The sequence below is a fragment of the Pseudorca crassidens genome, chromosome 4, assembly GCF_039906515.1.
Source record: "Pseudorca crassidens isolate mPseCra1 chromosome 4, mPseCra1.hap1, whole genome shotgun sequence".
Classification (NCBI taxonomy): Eukaryota; Metazoa; Chordata; class Mammalia; order Artiodactyla; family Delphinidae; genus Pseudorca; species Pseudorca crassidens.
Genome location: NC_090299.1, coordinates 107,676,227 through 107,695,090, shown reverse-complemented (window position 1 = coordinate 107,695,090; position 18,864 = coordinate 107,676,227). Strand labels below are relative to the sequence as shown.

The 18,864-nt window shown below is 42.2% G+C and overlaps 1 protein-coding gene and 1 long non-coding RNA gene across 2 annotated transcripts in view; one reads left to right on the top strand and one right to left on the bottom strand.

Annotated features, from left to right (window-relative positions):
• Positions 1–18,864, top strand: part of LOC137223811 (uncharacterized) — a 201,245-nt gene that overhangs the window by 104,865 nt on the left and 77,516 nt on the right. The window lies entirely within an intron of this gene.
• Positions 15,537–17,965, bottom strand: LOC137223804 (uncharacterized). Its single transcript, XM_067736263.1, has 2 exons — positions 17,469–17,965; positions 15,537–16,345 (listed from the first exon to the last, which is right to left on the bottom strand). Exons 1-2 carry the CDS (start codon positions 17,691–17,693, stop codon positions 15,539–15,541), a joined length of 1,032 nt encoding a protein of 343 aa, XP_067592364.1. The 5' UTR covers positions 17,694–17,965; the 3' UTR covers positions 15,537–15,538.

Sequence of the window (18,864 nt, the reverse complement as noted above, 5' to 3'; positions counted from 1 at the left end):
ATTTAGTAACGTCCAAGTTAACTCACCATGTAGTGTTCCTTCTAACTTCCTCGGTTTCTCTACTTCCAGATCCACAAGATACCTCATGGTTACATAGAAATCCTTTCACTACTGTTCTTCCCTCCCCATTCTCAGAATGATTCCCTAAAGTCTTCTTCTGTGATGGACCAAAGCCTGGCCTCTGACCTATGAAGAGAAAATTGAACTCCTTAATGTGATCCCTGCATACGTTATTCATCGGGCAACCCTCAACCTTAAATATTCTCTGTGTAGGAGGCCCACTTACATCCCTTCTTATGTTTAGTACATTTTAAATAGTCTCTTTTCTTCATTTTAATTTGTTTTTTTATTATATAGTCAATTTTACTTCATTTTCTTTTGCAATTACTCTCTGTTTTCAATGATATAACTCTAATGGTCTCAAGACTTGTAAGTCTTACAATCTTCAGGGTCTGATGAGTTTCTCTTTACTTTCTCAGTTCCCTGGGATATGCATGATGCATTTTAAGAATGGAGAAGAAGAGGAGAGAAAGTTGATGTCTGTGTTTTTTTCTCCAGTTTCAAATTCCAGAATCTATAAAAAGAGTCCAAGAAGCAAGTTCTGTGCAGAGTCACTTCTAAGAATTCCAGGATAAAAATCCAGTGAAAGAAATTTGTATGAAGAAGGGGATGAGTGAGAGGAGGGGAGGAAGTATTGAAGAAAATTTCAAGGCAGGGAGGTAGTAGATATTCTAGTTTGGGGATGTGGTGGAGAGATGGGAGTCCCCTCCATTGTATCTTGACCTTAGGGTTGGGAAAAATGACACAATCCAGGAGGGAATGGTCCTTAGGAAGCCCAGTGACTGAGAAAAACCCTGCTGCCCACCAATGGGACAGATTGGTGTGAAGGAGATGCAGTTGTTGCTGTGTGGTTAAAGCCTTTGGTGAGACTGTTGGGTGATTAACTTGTGGACTTTCCAAAGGCATCTGTCAGCTGAAATAGTTATTGTTAGGAGTGCTCGAAGAGGCTTCAGAGAACACTTTAGTAGACATGAGTGCGTGCAGGACCCAGGTCTTGGCTTCTAAATATCATTCTCCACTGAAAGAATCCAGGGCTCCTTTGAGAAGTAGCTAACTCCGGGTCTGGAGCAGGAAAAGTGCAATGGAAACTTGGAAAATTTCTTGTGCCAAAATGCAAAGAAGTGTTCAAAAGAGGGGGGCTTGTGCAAAGGACATAGGAGGCAGCTTGAAGGGGCTTCCACTAGCCAAATCTGGGACAATTCAAGCATCGTAAGGACTTTTGACAGTAATGGAGTATAACCCAAAGAATAAAACAAAAATTCTTGAGTCCATACTGATATAAGTCAATAAATAAGTAAATAAAGTGGGAAGAAGAAAATGCTCTTCCTTAGAGTAGAATTCCAATGAATAAAGTCAAAAAGACTGATGGAGTTAGAAAATCACTTTTTGGCAGCCACTACAATAATAATTTTTTCAGGCAAAAATCACCAATGATTCCTAAAAGCGGAGGGTGAACGTTGGATGAAAAACAAAATATTGACAGAGTTTCAAAGTATCGCCTCACGATATACTTATTATTTTCAAAGAAAATAATTGTGTCTTCACAGTGGAGACACCTGACAGGAATCATCGTAACCATGTGATCAAAGTTAACCTCATTAGCAATGGGACACATGGACATCTGGTGCCTCGTGAGGACATAAAAACATGTATATGAAATTCCTGACAAAAATGTGTAACCTGAATCTAATCATGAGGGAAATCAGACAAATCCAAATTAAGGAACAGCTACAAAATAACTAGCTTGAACTCTTCAAACTATCAAAGTTATGAAAGACAAAAAAGAATGAACTGTTCTAGATTAAAGAAGACCAAAGAGACATAACAACCAACTGTAACTGGGGATCCTGGATTTACTCCTGGACCATTTAAAGCATATTAGTGGGATAATTGGCAAACTTTGCTCAAGATCTGTTTATAATCAGATAACGATATTGGTATTAGTAATGGTAATGGTATTGCATCAATGTTAATTTCTTGATTTGGGTAATTGCACTAAGATTATGTGTGAGAATGTCCTTATTTTTAGGAAATACAACTGAGGTATTTAAAGGTATAGGGACGAGAGGCTAAATGACTTTCCATGATTTACGAGACCTAATTTTCCTTTCTTTTCTTGTAGCTTAAACTTACATGTCCTAGTTGGGGTGAGAGAATAGTTTGTGTGTTAGCATCCTCCAAAGTGTCCCATGCTTCATACTGTGAAGGTGCTTTGCAGTATGATTACTTATAATAATCCACTATTAAATGCTTAATGGTAGACATCCCTTTTTGGTCATGAAATGACATAGTACACAGCATTTGTGTTGAAAGCAGAAAGGATCTTATGTTTCCAACAATGATTTAATAATTGGAACTGGTTGCTAGAGGGGAAATATGAAATTTCCTTTTCCAGAAGTTATTTTTGCTTTCTTATCATGTTTTAAATAAATTGTATTACATTTTCCTGAAAAAAAAAATAAAAATAAAGGTATAGGGATATCCCATCTAAAACTTACTTGTAAGTGTTTCAGCAGATAAATTTATATCAATGGATACAAGAAAATGACAAAGCAAATGTGATAAAATGATAGTATTCAAGGAATCTTGGTGTTGTACGTGGGAAGTCTTTGTATTATTTTACAAACTTCCCTCGAAGTCTGAAATTATTTTAAAATTAAGTTACCCTATAAAGGTCTTAGAGAGGCAGTTTTAAGAGTGTCAGCTCTGAAGCCATACATAATGCAGTTTTATAGGATGTTGGGCTAGAGATTCCAAGGATAAGAGGAGACAAATTTAGGCTTTAAAGACAGGATTTCCTGCCTCTGGGGAAGATTATATTGCTTTTATAATAAAAAACCAAATGATTAAAAAAATAGGACAAAATGTACTCTTCAAGTTTAAAAACAACAAAAATATCAGGTTTAACAATGTGAATTGTGGATGAAAATGATTTAAAAATGTAAAAACAATTTGAAGTCATATATTTGTTACAAATGAGCTCTAACTAATCATAATGTTCAGAGGCACCCATCACCTTACTGTCATTAGTATGATGCCTGGAGTCTGTCAAGTCAGACAGGGATGAGAAAGATGCAGAATTCAATCAGAGGCTATTTAAATATCTATAAGATTTGTGGTGGGAGCCCACGACAAAATATAAAAGTGTTCAGAATGAAACCAGGCAGTAAATGGATTAGTTAAATCTAATCAAGTGCTGAAACAATCTTGCTGGGGATTTGCAGACTCAAGTCATACTGAAGAAATAGAAAATGTGTTACTTGTTCAGGGGGCCATGAAGCTGACCTATTTGGAGGCATTGGCTTGGAATCCCTCTTGACAGAGAGGCTCCATGAAAGGGTTCCCCTTGTTCACCAGTGGCTTGGAAAGTCAGTCCTGGCCAAAGCCTTTGGCCTAAAAGCAACCTCACTACACCAAGACAGTCACTGAAATTCACTTGAGATGACAAACTCTATTTCCTTAGTGTGTGTACAAAATTCATTTCACCCAAGGGAAGCATAGAGTAATCTTAGAGATAATGACTTAATTCAAAATCATAATATTAGTATTTTTTCTGTTAATTAAGCACTAGAATAGGTGCACATTTGGATTTAAAGAAAATTGAATATATTGTAAACACATCAGCCTTGTGATTCTCATTTTAAAAATGTAATTCGGTAGCTAATTTAGACATGATTTTCAAGTTAAATGCATAAAATATTTTACTAAGTTTGTAAATATTACTATTTAAGAGAGCTTAGAATTCACTATATTTTAAATTTCTTATATTGAATTTAGTTGAATTTTTAAGTGCTTGGGAAGGTTTTCCTTATGGTGGCATACAAAAGGTGCTTTTAAAATATGTGGTCATATAAAATATGTAAATGTAGTAAAAAATGTTTAAAAGATCTTAAGTTTATAACAGAAACCAAACAAACTGAGCCAATCAAAGATTAATCAACTATTTGATTTGACTCCTTGGGAGTAATTGTTGAAATTATTTTAATTTATTTTTTCTAGTTTTATCGAGATATAATTGACCTATAACATTATATTAGTTTGAGGTCTACTACGTAATGATTTGATACATGTATGTATTGCAAAATAGTCACCACAACCTGTTTAGTTAGCATCCATCAACTCATGTAGCTACATTTTTTTTTCTTGTAATGAGAACGTTTAAGATCTATTTTCTTGGCAACTTTCGAATATACACTATTGTTGCCTATAGTCACTCATGCTGTTCATTACATCCCCAGACTTTATTTATCGTGTAAGTGGGAGTTTATACCTTTTGACCACCTTCCCCCATTTGCCCACCCTTCACCCCTGCCTCTGACAGCTACCAATCCGTTCTCTGTTTCTATGAGTTCAGGTTTTTTAGATTCCACATGTAAATGAGATCATAGCGTATTTGTCTTTTTTTGACTTATTTCCCTGAGCATAATATCCTTAAGATCCATCCATTTATAAATGGAATAAAACTTATAAATTGAAATTAAAAGCTTAAGGAAAACTATGTTTTTGATTTGGCTACTTTAATAAACTGAATGATAATTAGGAAAAAAAATGATAATTAGGGAAAAAAAAAAACAATTCAACCCTGAATTGTTGAAGTAGCAACTCAAAAAACCCACATTGAAAAAAAAAAAACCCACATTGATACCTACAGTAAATCTCATATAGATATATTTGAGGAAATTTATCTCTTAAAGGGAAATTAGAAATAAAACATTAACAATAGTGAACTAAAATGCCCACCAGGATATTTAAAGATATATAGTGTATACCAGATGTTCAAATGAAATTTGTTATTGTTGAAATAAGCTATACAACACATGGAAAATGTACATAAATACCTCTTTGGTTCTCCAAACCTAGATTTTATCCCTAAGTAGTCTTGTCATTTAAATTACGGAAGGAATAAATAAGATTAGAAAGCAGACATAATATGCATCATTATCATTCAGAAATGTAGGATTCTGGCATAGATAAGCTATATGGAAATCAAGAAAATGGATGACAGGTAAGTCCAAAGTCCTACATCAAATTAATATGGAACATCTGGGGAAAAATTATTTTTTGGCGATGAGGTCACTACTTTTATACAAAGTAACAAAATATAGCCTTAAGGTGAAACTTATTTACTAGTGAGCGTGCAGTTCATTTATTTATTTATTTGGCCGTGTGGCTTTCGGGATCTCAGTTTCTCGACCAGGCCACAGCAGCGAAAGCCCGGAAACCTAACCGCTAGGCCATCAGGGAATTCCTGAGCATAGGCTTTAAAAAGGAAAACAAAAAAGGATTCGAGTCGAAGGATTTTAACAACTCTTGCATCAGGCTAAATCTAAAATCAGGACAGAAGTAAATTCCTTTAAAAAGAATGCAAAATAGATGAGTGTATTAGTTAGGAGGTGGATTAAGTTTATGTAAAGGAGACCCTGAATTACAGTGGATTAAACCATTTATGTTATCTGTGATTGATATATGTCCCAAGGGAGGGGGACCAGGGCTGCTACAGTATCTATGCTTTGTTAAGTTCTCCAGAGACCCAGGCTCCTTCTATCTGTTGCTTCTCTATCTCTGGATATTGCTCTCATCCACACAGTCCAAGTTATCTTGCCACCAAATCTGCATTCTAAGCCACAGGTCAGAGGAGGGCAAAAACAGAGATTCCTTTAAGGACACAATCTAGAAGCGGTGCGGTGCACCTTACTTACGCTCACATCCCATTGGCCAGAACTCAGTGACATGGTGCCGCCAAACTGAACGAGAGGCTGGGAAATGTCACCTTTATTCTAGTGGCCACCTGAGCCCAGCTAAAATTCTACTGCAATGGAAGAAGGGAGGAATGGCTATTGAGGAGCAATTAGCCATGACTGTGATAGTGAGCAACCTGAGATTGAAAGAGGAAGAAAAACCACACCTGAAGAGAAGTCCCTTGTACCTTCCCATCAGCACCAACTGGACTTTGATGTCCATGTTGTCACATTTCCCAGATAGTGCCTCCGATTGGGGGTGGGGATGAAAAGGGGATTTCTGAGGAATTTTTGATCAGGCACAGGCTCTTAAAGACAGATTTGGGGACTTCCCTGGTGGCGCAGTGGTTAAGAATCCACCCGCCAATGCAGGGGACACGGGTTCGAGCCCCAGTCCGGGAAGATTCCACATGTCGCAGAGCAACTAAGCCCGTGCGCCACAACTACTGAGCCTGCGCTCTAGAGCCCACAAGCCACAACTACTGAGCCCACGTGCCTAGAGCCTGTGCTCCGCAACAAGAGAAGCCACCGCAGTGAGAACCCCGTGCACCCAAACGAAGAGTTGCGGTAGCCCCCGCTCACCACAAACTAGAGAAAGCCCGTGCACAGCAAAGAAGACCCAACTCAGCCTAAAGTAAATAAATTTTAAAAAAAAAAGACAGATTTGGCTTGTGATTTGACTAACCAGTTACCTATTATGAGGGTTATTTCTAGAAATATAGAACTATTTCTGTCTAGAGGAAGGTCTGACTTCTTAAGGGAAAAAGCGCTACAACCACAGCCTGCGTAAGGGACTAAGATAGGGTCTGACATCATGCTGTCAGATATGAGTGTTGTTCCGAGGAGGAGAGGAGAGGAAGAAGTACTGGATGATGATTTATTTGCTTAGAACCTTCTGAAGGAGACTGATAGGGAATAAGAATGTCTCAGCACAAAAGAGTCATTCCTCTGAGATCGAGGGAGGAGGATTGTTTGGAATAGTAAAAACAGCAAACATTTAATGCGTTTTAGGAACCGTTTAGAGACCTCGCTTGAATTCACTTAATTTTTGCAATGACTATGAATTAGGTACCATTATTATTTGCATTTTGTAGATGGGATAAATGGGGCACCAAGTTATTAATCAATTTACTCAAGGACACGCACATGCTTGAAACTGGAATTTGAACCTAAGCACTTTGCCTCCAGTATCTGTGCATGTAACTGCTTTACTGCACTACTCAGCAAACGTTTTTAAAGAAGGGAAATGACCTCATGTTTATCCCAGACAAGCCCGTGCATAGTTCAATGCTGGGAAATATGGTTGCTGCACTGAAAGCCTAGGCTAGAAGAAAAACTGGATTGTGAGTTAACCGGGAGAGTGCAAGAGTGAAGGAGTTTAGGAAGAAACAATTAAACATTCAAGGCTATAAACTGTCTGCCCTGCAGCAAGGAGCATTGAACCAGAGTTCAGAGACCTGGGCAGCATACCTGGATATTCCAGCCATTTTCTATTTCATTAATTCCAGCAGTGTACTTAGCCAAGTGTTAGAAAATTTTAGTTTTGTAACTTTTCTGTGCCTCAGTCTTTGCATCCGTAAAATGGAAATACCTCTTCTCCCCACAGGCTTATTGTAATAGAAATAAATGCTGGAAAGTCTTTGGAGATTTTAATCATAGCATTTAAAGCAGTTACTCTAAGTAGTCACATTAGTTTGGTAAAAAAACAGTTACCCAAACAAGCACACTCGTGTTTGATAAATTCCAGAGGTCCTGGCAAAAGCATGGGACAATGAAGAGGAGATGGGTGGAGAACTATAGAAGGGTATACTTCTAAACACAGGGCCAGCTAAGTTGTTTAGTGATGGGTGGAGAAGGCTCAGACTGTGAGCGCTGGCTTCAAACTTTCCAAGCATATAATCACGGTGGTTGATAATTTACTGGCCTTCGTACTTGAGGGCAAACATGAAGACATCACTACTCCTTCCCAGGAGGACTCTGAGCGTGATAGTGCCAAGTTCTCCAGATTTCTTGATTCTGTTGGCACAGAAACATTTGGAAGGTACTTGGTGTGGGGTTGAGGCAGTCGTCCATGATTTAGAAGAGTTTTCTTCTGTGCATAGGTATTTAACTATGTATGGAAGGTGAGCAGGGATCATTCAGCTTGACCTTGATTTCTAGTCCCTCCCATCAGCCAAGTGACCTTGAATAAATGACTCATCCTCTCTAAGCTTCTGTTTCCCTGACTGTAAAATGAAAATAAGAGACCCTACCTCTTAAGATTGGTGGGAGGGTTACAGGAGCATGTAAGTGCTTAGCACTTCGATGGAGTCATACTAAATGCCAAAATCATGTTAGTTATTATTTTAAATATTATCATTCTTAGGAGACCAAGGGCCAATTCAAGTGGCACTAGATTTTAGCCAACTGTACTATCACTTTGGAATAAGACTAACCTACGTGTGAAGAGTATGGCCCAGGATTTTTGGATGCCTCCCACTCACTCAGCAAGGGGCTACAAGGAGCTTGTGGTAATACCAGCTACCCATGTGTCTTCCATGAGCATTTGCAAAAGTACGATAAATTACCCAAACTCTGGCAAAGTCTCTGTACCTACTGCAAGACCTAGGGATAGGAAGGTGAGTTAGCCAAAGAAATCTATAACAATTTTGACGTTCCTGGCACATGTTGGAGCAATAGAGTATCTTGATCCTTCTGAGAACATTTTGCAAGTGTTCTGCTATAATTATATATAAATCTGAGACTTGGTACCAGCATATTTCCGTTCAGCAAATGTGTCTAAATAAATCGATCCACCTTGTCTAAGACAGAATGGGTATCTCCAACCACTAGTATTTTCCTGCCACTGGGCTGACTTTTTTCTAGCCTGGTGTAATTCCAGGCAGCAAGCCATTGTCCCAAATGCATTTCTAATTGATTTTCTGCCTAACAACTGACAACTTAACTTTTCGGAAGGAGGTCTGAGCTCAGGCCTCCTTTTTAATGCTGCGGAATGTAAAATGATCCTGACGGATGGTTCTGAAGAACAACTGGCTTTTGTGATGGAAAAGAAAGTGTAGGACTTGGTTCCCAAACACACACCGACTTCTTCCATATGGACTACATTACTGTAAATTAGAGAAGGATGGGGGCGAGGAAGAGGATGGTTGCTTTTATGGGAAAGGTCAGGATTTAATTCTATTATTATCTTCTTCCTTATAATTTAAAGAATTCTGCTCCCACTTGAATTCACTGATTTATGAAAGTGCTCAGTGAGGGTTGTTGCGTAATCTACTTGATTCCTTATATAACTTTGCAAAAGGCGTTTAAAATCCCGTTTTGAAACCTGATTCTAACCAGGTATCGAGTCACAAATTACTTAGTGGTTAGTTTCGGTGCTTAATGATACAACTTGTATTTTGTTTGAAATAGATTTGAGTCTAGAGATTTCATTCTAATTAAACAGCCTACTATTGACTCCTGAGGATTTTTCCAAGGAGCAGTTGCATTTGATAGTTGCATCTGAGTCATTCCTGAAGGATGGAAACTTCTTGGACAAACCTCCAAGTCAATCAATAGGATTATCAGGGTATTAATCCCAAATAGCAAATCCCCAGCTGTTGGTAGAAATGTATGAGCTGTGCTTCTAAATGATCACCGTTGAGTGACACTTGAGTTTAAAGCTCCTTTTAAGTGGCAGCTGGAATTCCAAGTGGCTTAACTATAAGTTCACAGGAGTCTGGGTTCTGCTTAGGTGGCCAACCTAGGAGAATCTAAATGGCAAACTCATATGAATTGGTACCAATGGATATACATACCAAAATCCAATGTTCCATTTCCATGCCTTTGTTCATGCTGCTTCTCAATCTGGACAGTTTTCCCCCATTCTCTTCCCATATCTAAATCCTTCTGTTAGACCTTCGCGGTCTCCTAGGAGTTTCGACTCGCCCAGGAAACAACAAGAGTCGGAAGCCGATGCAAAACGCAAGAGGTTTATTGAAGGCCGGTGCACCGGGGCTCCTTGGTCCTCACGCAGGAGGCCGGAGAAGGAACCCCCCCAGGGCGTGAACATGTATTTTTATAGGTCTCAATTTCCTGTTATGCAAAGTGTGGATTCAATTGTGATTTTTAATGATAGGTTCTTAGCCTCTGTTCGGACCAGAGAGGGAACCTGTCCCAGGCTTCCTGATTGGTTCTTTGACAGATACCTTTTTTACATTTTGTTTATCTCCCTCCTTCTCGGAAGGGGGCCGGACATCCTGGAAATTCACCCATTGTCTAAGAAGCCCCTATTGTCTGGAGAATTCTTAATCATTAGCTGGAACAATGTCCCTCGAGTCCCACATTTCCCCCTTTTTCTTGTGACTATTGATTCCAATCATGGAATCTCAATCTTCTGTTCGTAAACTTTGGTACTGTTGTCTTAGCATTAGAACTTGTACAGTACTGATACGTTCTCTAATAAATGTTATCAAGTGATTTAGAATACATGGTCCAAAAGTTAAAATCAACAATAAAACAATAAGAGGTCCCAACAGAGTAGAGATTAAGGTGGTAAACCAGGGGGATTTATCAAACCATGATTGAAACCATCCTTTTTCGTTTTCTCTCTCCCTTTGCCTTTTATCTAAGCGTTCCCTTAGTTTATCCATGGTTTTGGTAATGGTTCCTGAATGATCAATATAAAAGCAACATTCTTCTTTTAGAGCGGCGCATAATCCCCCTTCCTTAAGAAACAGCAAATCTAGGCCTCTTCTATTCTGCAACACCACTTCTGAAAGTGAGGTGAGTGATTCCTTTAGTTGAGTTATGGAACTTTCTAATGCTCGAAGGTCGATGTCTACAGCCTGTCTTAAACTTGCATAATACTGGGGTTGTTGTATGAGGGCTGTGGTTCCTGTTCCTATCCCAGCAGTTATTCCTAGTCCTAGGAGCATGGCCAACGTGAGGGTTATAGGTTCTCTTTTCCATCTTTTTCTTCCCTCGTATTCATCTAGAAAGGATGAATCCGAATGATAGATAAGTCTAGGAACTAATTGCACTAGTACACAAAAATCAGCTGAAGTGTTGAGAACTTCCAGAGAAACACAAGGGGTTAGCCCCGTGTTACATGCCCACCATCCATCTTGGGGAGGTACAAGATATCCCGAGCCTGAAGGGAGGCTAAAATCATGACAAAGGTGTCGATGGGACTGGGGAGGTGCTCCTACACAAGTACCATTTCCAAAAACCGAAGACAGAGTTAATTTACTGTTCCCTTCCTGTTTCCATCGACAATGGTCCGGGGAGCTGACATTAGTATAATTAGAACTATATCCTATAGCATCATAGTAAGGGGGAGGGGCAGCATAACAAAGCCAACATGATTTTGTAGCCTCCGGGTTTGTAGCATTAAGGACCGTAAAAGCTGCCTGCACCAAAGAAAGCATTCTATCCTGGGGGGTTCCGGGCTTAATTGTTGTCTCTTTCAGCCCAGAGGTCCCGTTATTTTTAGGGGCTGGGGGTAACAGGGGGGGGGCCAAGTACAGGGTTTGGGGGTAACAGGGCGGGGCCAAGTACAGGGTTTGGGCCTATCGACACAGGAGCGGGAGTCTCAATTTTTAGCTTAAGGGTCATCAATATTCCCAAATCATATCCATTCTTGTAAAATCTAATGCCCCATGAATGGCCATTTATCCATTCTTTATCTCTTTTTCCAGGATTACTAAAGGAAATTTTGAGGGGGTGGCACCATCCTGAACATTCGGGGGCGACAGATTGGGGACCCCTATAAGAAGTATGAGTATAGTTGGCTGTTACTGTAATAAAATCCCAAGTTGAGGTGGGTCTCCAATAAGTATCTCCTGTGGTTTCACATCCCCAGTTTTGGCAATAAAAATTTTCGGTTCCCCCACATTTATAATTCAGGGATCGGGGGCGATGGAACCCGGGGCATACATAGAAGGAGAGGGTTCTGAGCCAACTTCTTCGGACCTGATTTTTACAACCCTCTCCAGAGTAATCAGCTCTAGTTAGAAGTTCGGACGGAGCATTATGCTGATCATAATAACCCTCTAGATCCCAATAGGGAGCTCCTATGGCCAGTTTACAGACATCAGGAAAAAGGTCTGGCCACCAGGTCCAGGGAGGTGCAGTATGGCTAATGGACCAGGTTACATCTCCAGTTTGAGAAATTACCTGCCAAGTTAGACGTTGGGGCAGGTGAGGGCTAAAATCACTTACAGTCAGTAAAGGCAGTAAAATCAAAATTATAAGTCTTAGGTTCGTAGAAGCTTGAGTTTGAGCGGGTTGTCGGTTCTTTGGGCCCGCCATCCTGATGATGCCGTCGCTGGTGCAGCTTTCACGTGTGAAGCATGAATCCAGGCAGCGATGCCGTCCACTTTTATGGCCGTTGGGCTGGTGAGGAGGACGGTGTATGGTCCTTTCCATCGAGGTTCCAACGTCTGGGTTCGATGCCGACGGACGTATACGGAGTCTCCGACTTGGAAAAGATGAGTTTCTCCCAGTGTTCCCGGTTGGTAGGCCTCGGCGAGTTGGGACCATATCTCCTTTTGGACCAGTTGGAGTCCCAATAGCCTAGCATACAAGTCAGTGTTATTTTGACAGTCTGGTTTTATTTCTTCTCCTAAGGTGAGAAGAGGAGGTGGGGCCCCGTATAGTACCTCAAAAGGAGTAAGATGGTATCGGGAAGGTGTATTCCTAACCCGAAACAGGGCTAAAGGAAGGAGCACCGTCCAATCTGTACCGCCAGTCTCCAAGGACAATTTAGTTAGGGTCTCTTTTAGAGTTCTATTCATTCTTTCTACCTGACCTGAACTCTGGGGTCTATATGCACAATGTAATTTCCAATCAGTTCCCAAATATCTGGCCACATCCTGACTTACCTGGGCGACGAAGGCCGGACCATTGTCGGACCCTATTACCTTTGGCGCCCCAAATCGAGGAAAAATTTCTTCTAGGATCTTTTTGGCTACCACAGCAGCTGTTCCTTTCTTCGTTGGGAAGGCTTCTATCCATCCTGAAAAAGTATCTATAAAAACCAGGAGGTATTTATTACCATACCTTCCAGGACGTACTTCGGTAAAGTCCACCTCCCAGTAAGTTCCTGGGCGGTCTCCCCTGAGCCTTTTTCTAATTTCAAGTTTTCCCTTGTGAGCATTTACCTGCTGACATGGAACACATTCCTGTACAATTTGTTCAGCTAATTTCATCAATCCAGGGGTTCCGTACCTGGTTTTATGTAACAGGGATATCATTTTTTTAGTCCCCAGATGTGTCCATCTATGAATCTGTTGTAACATGGATTCTGCTTGCTGAGGGGACAAAGTTCCTTTTGTTGTGGCCGGGATGATTTCCTCGTCGCGGCCTGGTTTTTCAGGAACTTTATCTGACAGTCCTAAAATGACTTCTCCCGATGCTATTTCTCGGGCCACTTGGTCAGCCATATTATTACCCCTAGTTATTGGGGTATTGTCTTTCTGGTGTCCAGGGCAGTGAATGATGCTAACTTTAGTGGGAAGCATGAGTGCAGCCAATAGAGCCACAATTTCGTCTTTGTTTTTAATTTCTCTGCCACTTGAGGTTAGCAACCCTCTCTGTTGGTAGATGGCACCGTGGATATGAGCGGTAGCAAATGCATATCTACTGTCCGTGTAGATGTTTACCTTTTTATTCTCTGCCATCTCCAATGCCCTTGTCATGGCAATTAATTCAGCTCATTGGGCTGAGGTCCCTTGTGGTAGCGCAGCTGCCCAGATGACTTGTTTTCCGTCTACCACGGCTGCTCCAGCTCGACGCTTACCTCCTTCCAGGAAACTGCTCCCATCAGTAAACCAAGTAAAATCAGCATCAGGAAGGGGTAGGTCCGTCAGATCAGGTCTACTACCGTGTGCTGCAGCCAACACTTCCTGACAATCATGGATGATGGTGGAGCCTTCTAAATCGGGATCAGGTAGCAAGGTAGCTGGATTGAGTCCTGTGGCTGGAGCAAACTTGATGCGATCTGAGTTTAGCAACAGGGTTTGGTAATGGGTCATCCTGGTATTAGTTAGCCACCTACCCAGTGGTTGACGGATTACATTCTCCAGGGCATGAGGAGCTGTTATCGTTAGATTTTGTCCTAAAGTTAGTTTGTCAGCATCTTTGACCAGGGCGGCTACTGCAGCGATTATCTTTAAACAGGTGGGCCATCCTGATGCCACAGGGTCCAATTATTTTGACAAATAAGCAACTGGGCGATTCCAGGGACCCAATTTCTGAGTCAATACTCCTTTTGCAATGCCCTTATTTTTGGCCACATATAAATGAAAAGGTTTGGTTACATCTGGCAGTCCTAGGGCTGGAGCTGAAAGTAAAGCTCGTTTGATTTGGTCAAAAGCCCGTTGTTCCTTTTTGCCCCAAACGAAAGGAGTGCTGTTTTTGGTTAGGGGGTACAATGGGGCCGCCAGCTCAGCAAACCCTGGAATCCATAGTCTACAGAATCCGGCCGTCCCCAAAAATTCTCTAACCTGCCTGGCGTTTTTGGGAGCCGGAATTTGGGCCACCGTATCCTTTCTGCTCTCCGTGAGCCATCTTTGTCCCCCTTTTAACAGGTACCCCAGGTAACTGACCTGTTGTTGGCATATTTGTGCTTTCTTGGCTGAGGCTCTATATCCCAGGGTTCCGAGCTCTGTTAACAGTTTTTCAGTTCCCTTGATACAATCTTCCTGGGTTTCAGCAGCTAATAAGATGTCATCAACATATTGAAGTAACGTTACCTGTGGATTTGATTCTCTATATGATGCTAAATCCTGATGAAGAGCTTCATCGAAGATGGTAGGGGAGTTCTTAAATCCCTGAGGTAAACGAGTCCATGTCAGTTGGCCAGATATCCCTGATGCTGGGTCCTTCCATTCGAAGGCAAAGTAGGGCTGGCTGAGGGGAGAAAGTCTTAGGCAGAAAAAAGCATCCTTAAGGTCCAAAACAGTATACCATGTATGTTGGGGCGGAAGAGTGCTTAAGAGATTATAAGGATTTGGTACTGTGGGGTGGAGGTCCGCCACTCGTTTATTTACCTCACGCAGGTCTTGTACTGGTCGATAATCATTAGTTCCCGGTTTCTTAACTGGCAGGAGAGGGGTATTCCACGCGGATTGACATCTTACCAGAATACCCAATTCCAGCAAACTCTGTATGTGAGGACGGATGCCGTCTTTGGCTTCCTTACTCATGGGGTATTGACGAACTGTTATTGGGGTGGCAGTTGCCTTGAGTTCCACTAGTACTGGGGGCCGATTTTTAGCCATCCCCATACCGGCGGTTTCTGTCCAGGCTTGCGGGAACCGAGTTACCCAGTCTGTGACATTAACTCGTGGAGATGAAGGTTTTTCATATAATTTATATTCATCTTCCAATCTCATAGTCAATATTTGGGGTAACCTTCCCTTACTGTCAGTTATGGTGGGACCTTCCGGTTGGAAGTGAATTTGAGCCCCCACTTTGGAGAGCAAGTCTCTTCCCAGCAAAGGATAGGGGCATTCCGGAATAATCAAAAATGAATGGGTTACTCGTCCAATCCCAAGATCTACTCTCCTTCGTGTGGTCCATGAATATTGTTTATTCCCAGTGGCTCCTTGTACCCATGACCTTTTAGCTAAGATAGGACCTTTTGAGTGGAGAAGGACGGAGTGCTGGGCTCCGGTATCTACCAAAAATTGAACAGGTTCCCCCTCCACTTTAAGAGTTACCCGGGGCTCAGGGAGAGGGTTCGAGCCCTGACTTTCCTAGTCTTCTTCTTCCAATGTTAAGATTTTGTTTCTGGTTGGCCTTCCTCCATTCTTTTTCTTAGGGCATTCTCTCGCCCAATGTCCTTTTTCTTTACAGTAGGCACATTGGTCCTTGTCTAATGGCCGCCTTCTGTCTGCCGTTCGCCCTTCCTGCCTATTTCTATCCCCTATATTTCTTCCTCCAACCACAGTGGCCAGTATCTTACTTAAATTCCTCTCCTGTCTCTTATCCCGTCTTATTTCACGGGCTTCCTGCTCTTTCTGCTTTCTTTCTTCCTTCTCTTCCTCTGTTTCTCTTTTGTTATATACTTTATCTGCCTCTTTTACTAACTCCTGAAGCGAAAATCCCTGCAAGCCATCTAGCCTCTGTAATTTCTTCTTAATATCAGGGGCCGCTTGATCTATGAAAGCCATTGCTATAGTAGCCCTATGTTCCTCCGAAGTTGGATCATAAGGGGTAAAGCGTCTAAAGGCTTCCATTAAACGTTCCAGGAACACAGTTGGAGATTCCTGGGGCCCCTGAGTGACTTCCCTTACCTTAGCCAAATTAGTGGGCCGTCTGGCCGCTCCATGGAGACCCGCCACCAGAGCCTGGCGATACATTTTCAGGCGCTCCCTACCTTCCGGGGCATTGAAATCCCAGTTTGGCCTGACGAGTGGGAAACAAGCATCAATCTCGTTAGGCAGCTGGGTAGGTTGCCCATTGGCGCCTAATACATTTTTTTTGGCTTCTAAAAGAACCCGTTGCCTCTCCTCAGTCGTTAGGAGAGTCTGAAGCAGCTGCTGACAATCATCCCATGTGGGCTGGTGGGAGAAAACAAGAGATTCTATTAAAGCGGTAAGGGCCTGTGGATTTTCGGAAAAAGTTGGGTTATGCATTTTCCAATTATAAAGATCTGCAGAGGAAAAGGGCCAATATTGGAGAGGTCTATTCCCTTGGCCATCGGGGGGGCCATATTCTCTAAGAGGTAGGGCAGTGGAGTCCGGGGAGATAGCCCTCCGGCTCCTAGTGCCCACTGAGGGACCCTTTCTTCTTCCATCATGGATGGTCCCCTTGGTGCCGAGGGCAGTGGAGCTGGGGGTCCTCTAGGTGGTAGGGGATTTGGGGCCGGAGGATAAGGGGGTGGGGAATCCAAAAGAAGCAAATCGGACTGCAGGTCAGGATAAATCGCTTTTGGTGGATCTGGGGCGCCGGGTAGCTTTTCCGTGTTGGGGTTTTTCTTTAGGGCTAATATCTCCGACGCTGCTGATGTGTGCGCGGACGTACCTGTTGAGGAAACAAAGGGTCGGACCCACGGAGGTGGGGAGAGAATTAAATCTTCCCAGACCAAGACATATGGTACTTGGTCTGGATGTCCGTGGGGTCTTATATTAAATATCTTAGACTTCAGCAACCTAATCTTGTCTAATAAAAAGGATCCTTCAGGGGGCCATCCTATCTGAAATGTTGGCCATTCAGAGGCACACAAAGTCTGCCACTTTCCTTTCTTCACCTCTACTGAAAAATTATGGGCTCTGGCCCGAACTTCGGTCCAATGGCTTAGGGTAAGGGAAAGAGGAGTCGTCATAGTTTGTCCCATTGTCGTCCGTCAGAGAAGAAGAATAGACCACAATACAGAAACAGTTAAAACTCCACGAAACACATATACGTATGGGCCACCGCGAGCTCGCTTCAAAACCGAAACCTCTTCAGATGGCAGTTGTCACAAAGGGAACTGCCGAAACCGAGTGAAGGGGAGACAGAGTTTGCCTCTCCTTCCAGATGAGCCACCAGGGCGTCCCCTAGGGCTCATGGACGCCGGCTATTAGCACGTCTGCCTAGCCAGAGGTCCGATACAGATTCCACAATAAGCCGATTCTTACGACCTTCCTCCGATAATGGCCCACAAAGAACAAGGGACAAACAGACAATCAAGCTCGAGCTTACCTGGTACCTCCAACTCCCGATGTTCTCGTGGTCCGGGGCGAGTGGAATCCCGGACAAGCCCCCAAATGTTAGACCTTCGCGGTCTCCTAGGAGTTTCGACTCGCCCAGGAAACAAGAGTCGGAAGCCGATGCAAAACGCAAGAGGTTTATTGAAGGCCGGTGCACCGGGGCTCCTTGGTCCTCACGCAGGAGGCCGGAGAAGGAACCCCCCCAGGGCGTGAACATGTATTTTTATAGGTCTCAATTTCCTGTTATGCAAAGTGTGGATTCAATTGTGATTTTTAATGATAGGTTCTTAGCCTCTGTTCGGACCAGAGAGGGAACCTGTCCCAGGCTTCCTGATTGGTTCTTTGACAGATACCTTTTTTACATTTTGTTTATCTCCCTCCTTCTCGGAAGGGGGCCGGACATCCTGGAAATTCACCCATTGTCTAAGAAGCCCCTATTGTCTGGAGAATTCTTAATCATTAGCTGGAACAATGTCCCTCGAGTCCCACACTTCCAAATGCACTTCATAATCTGCTGTGAAGTCCTGGTTACTTTGACCTCATGACCTTTTCTATTTTTCACCTCCTAATGCATTTCTGGTCTGCACCATCCAACTCAGTTTATAATTATATTATGTTTCATGTGTTTCTCTTCTTAATATTTGTACATTGGCTCTTCCTCTCTCAACTACAGTTTCTTGAAGGTAGGGATATTATTTCATACCATCCTTCTCTCCTTGAGTGTCCAGCTCAGTGCCAAACATCCACAAATCAACTAAACATTTATATACAATTTAAGGCATAACTATTGGGACTTCCCTGGCTGTCTAGTGGTTGGGACTCCATGCTTCCACTGCAGAGGGCACAGGTCCCATCCCAGGTCAGGGAACTAAGATCCCGCATACCTTGCAGTGCAGCCAAAAAAACAAACAAAAAACCCCAACAAAACCCCCACCACCACCACCAAAAAACCCCCACAAAAAACCCCCAAACCCATAACTATTGAAAGCCTTTGAAAAATGTAAAAAACTTGAGAGTTTTACATTTTAAGCCATTATCAATTGATACCTTAATTGGAAATCAACACTTTTGCTGGGAAATTAACACTTCTCCATAGATAGGGCTATGGAGAAGGACAGAATGGATTATTTCACTTAGTTCATATTGTTGCCTCCATTTTCTCAAATCTTTTATAGCAGACATAGTAGATCAATCAGAGAAAGCACCTCAGTAGATATTTCAACAGAGAGAAGTTAACATAAGAAAATGGTTAAATAACTGTTGGAAAGTGGAAAAGCAAAAAGGGGACACTAGGGTATCACAGAGATGATAATGGCAGGAAGCACTCCCACCCACAGCCCTGGGTGAAACAAAGGAAGAGATTATGGTGATGAGAACCTAGAAACTGG

Coding starts and splice junctions, on each gene's coding strand:
- LOC137223804 (XM_067736263.1), bottom strand. CDS start 17,693: ATGTTCACGCCCTGGGGGGGTTCCTTCTCCGGCCTCCTGCGTGAGGAC. Junction 16,346..17,468: donor TCGGGAGTTGGAGGTACCAG/GTAAGCTCGAGC, acceptor TTCTCCCACCAG/CCCACATGGGATGATTGTCA.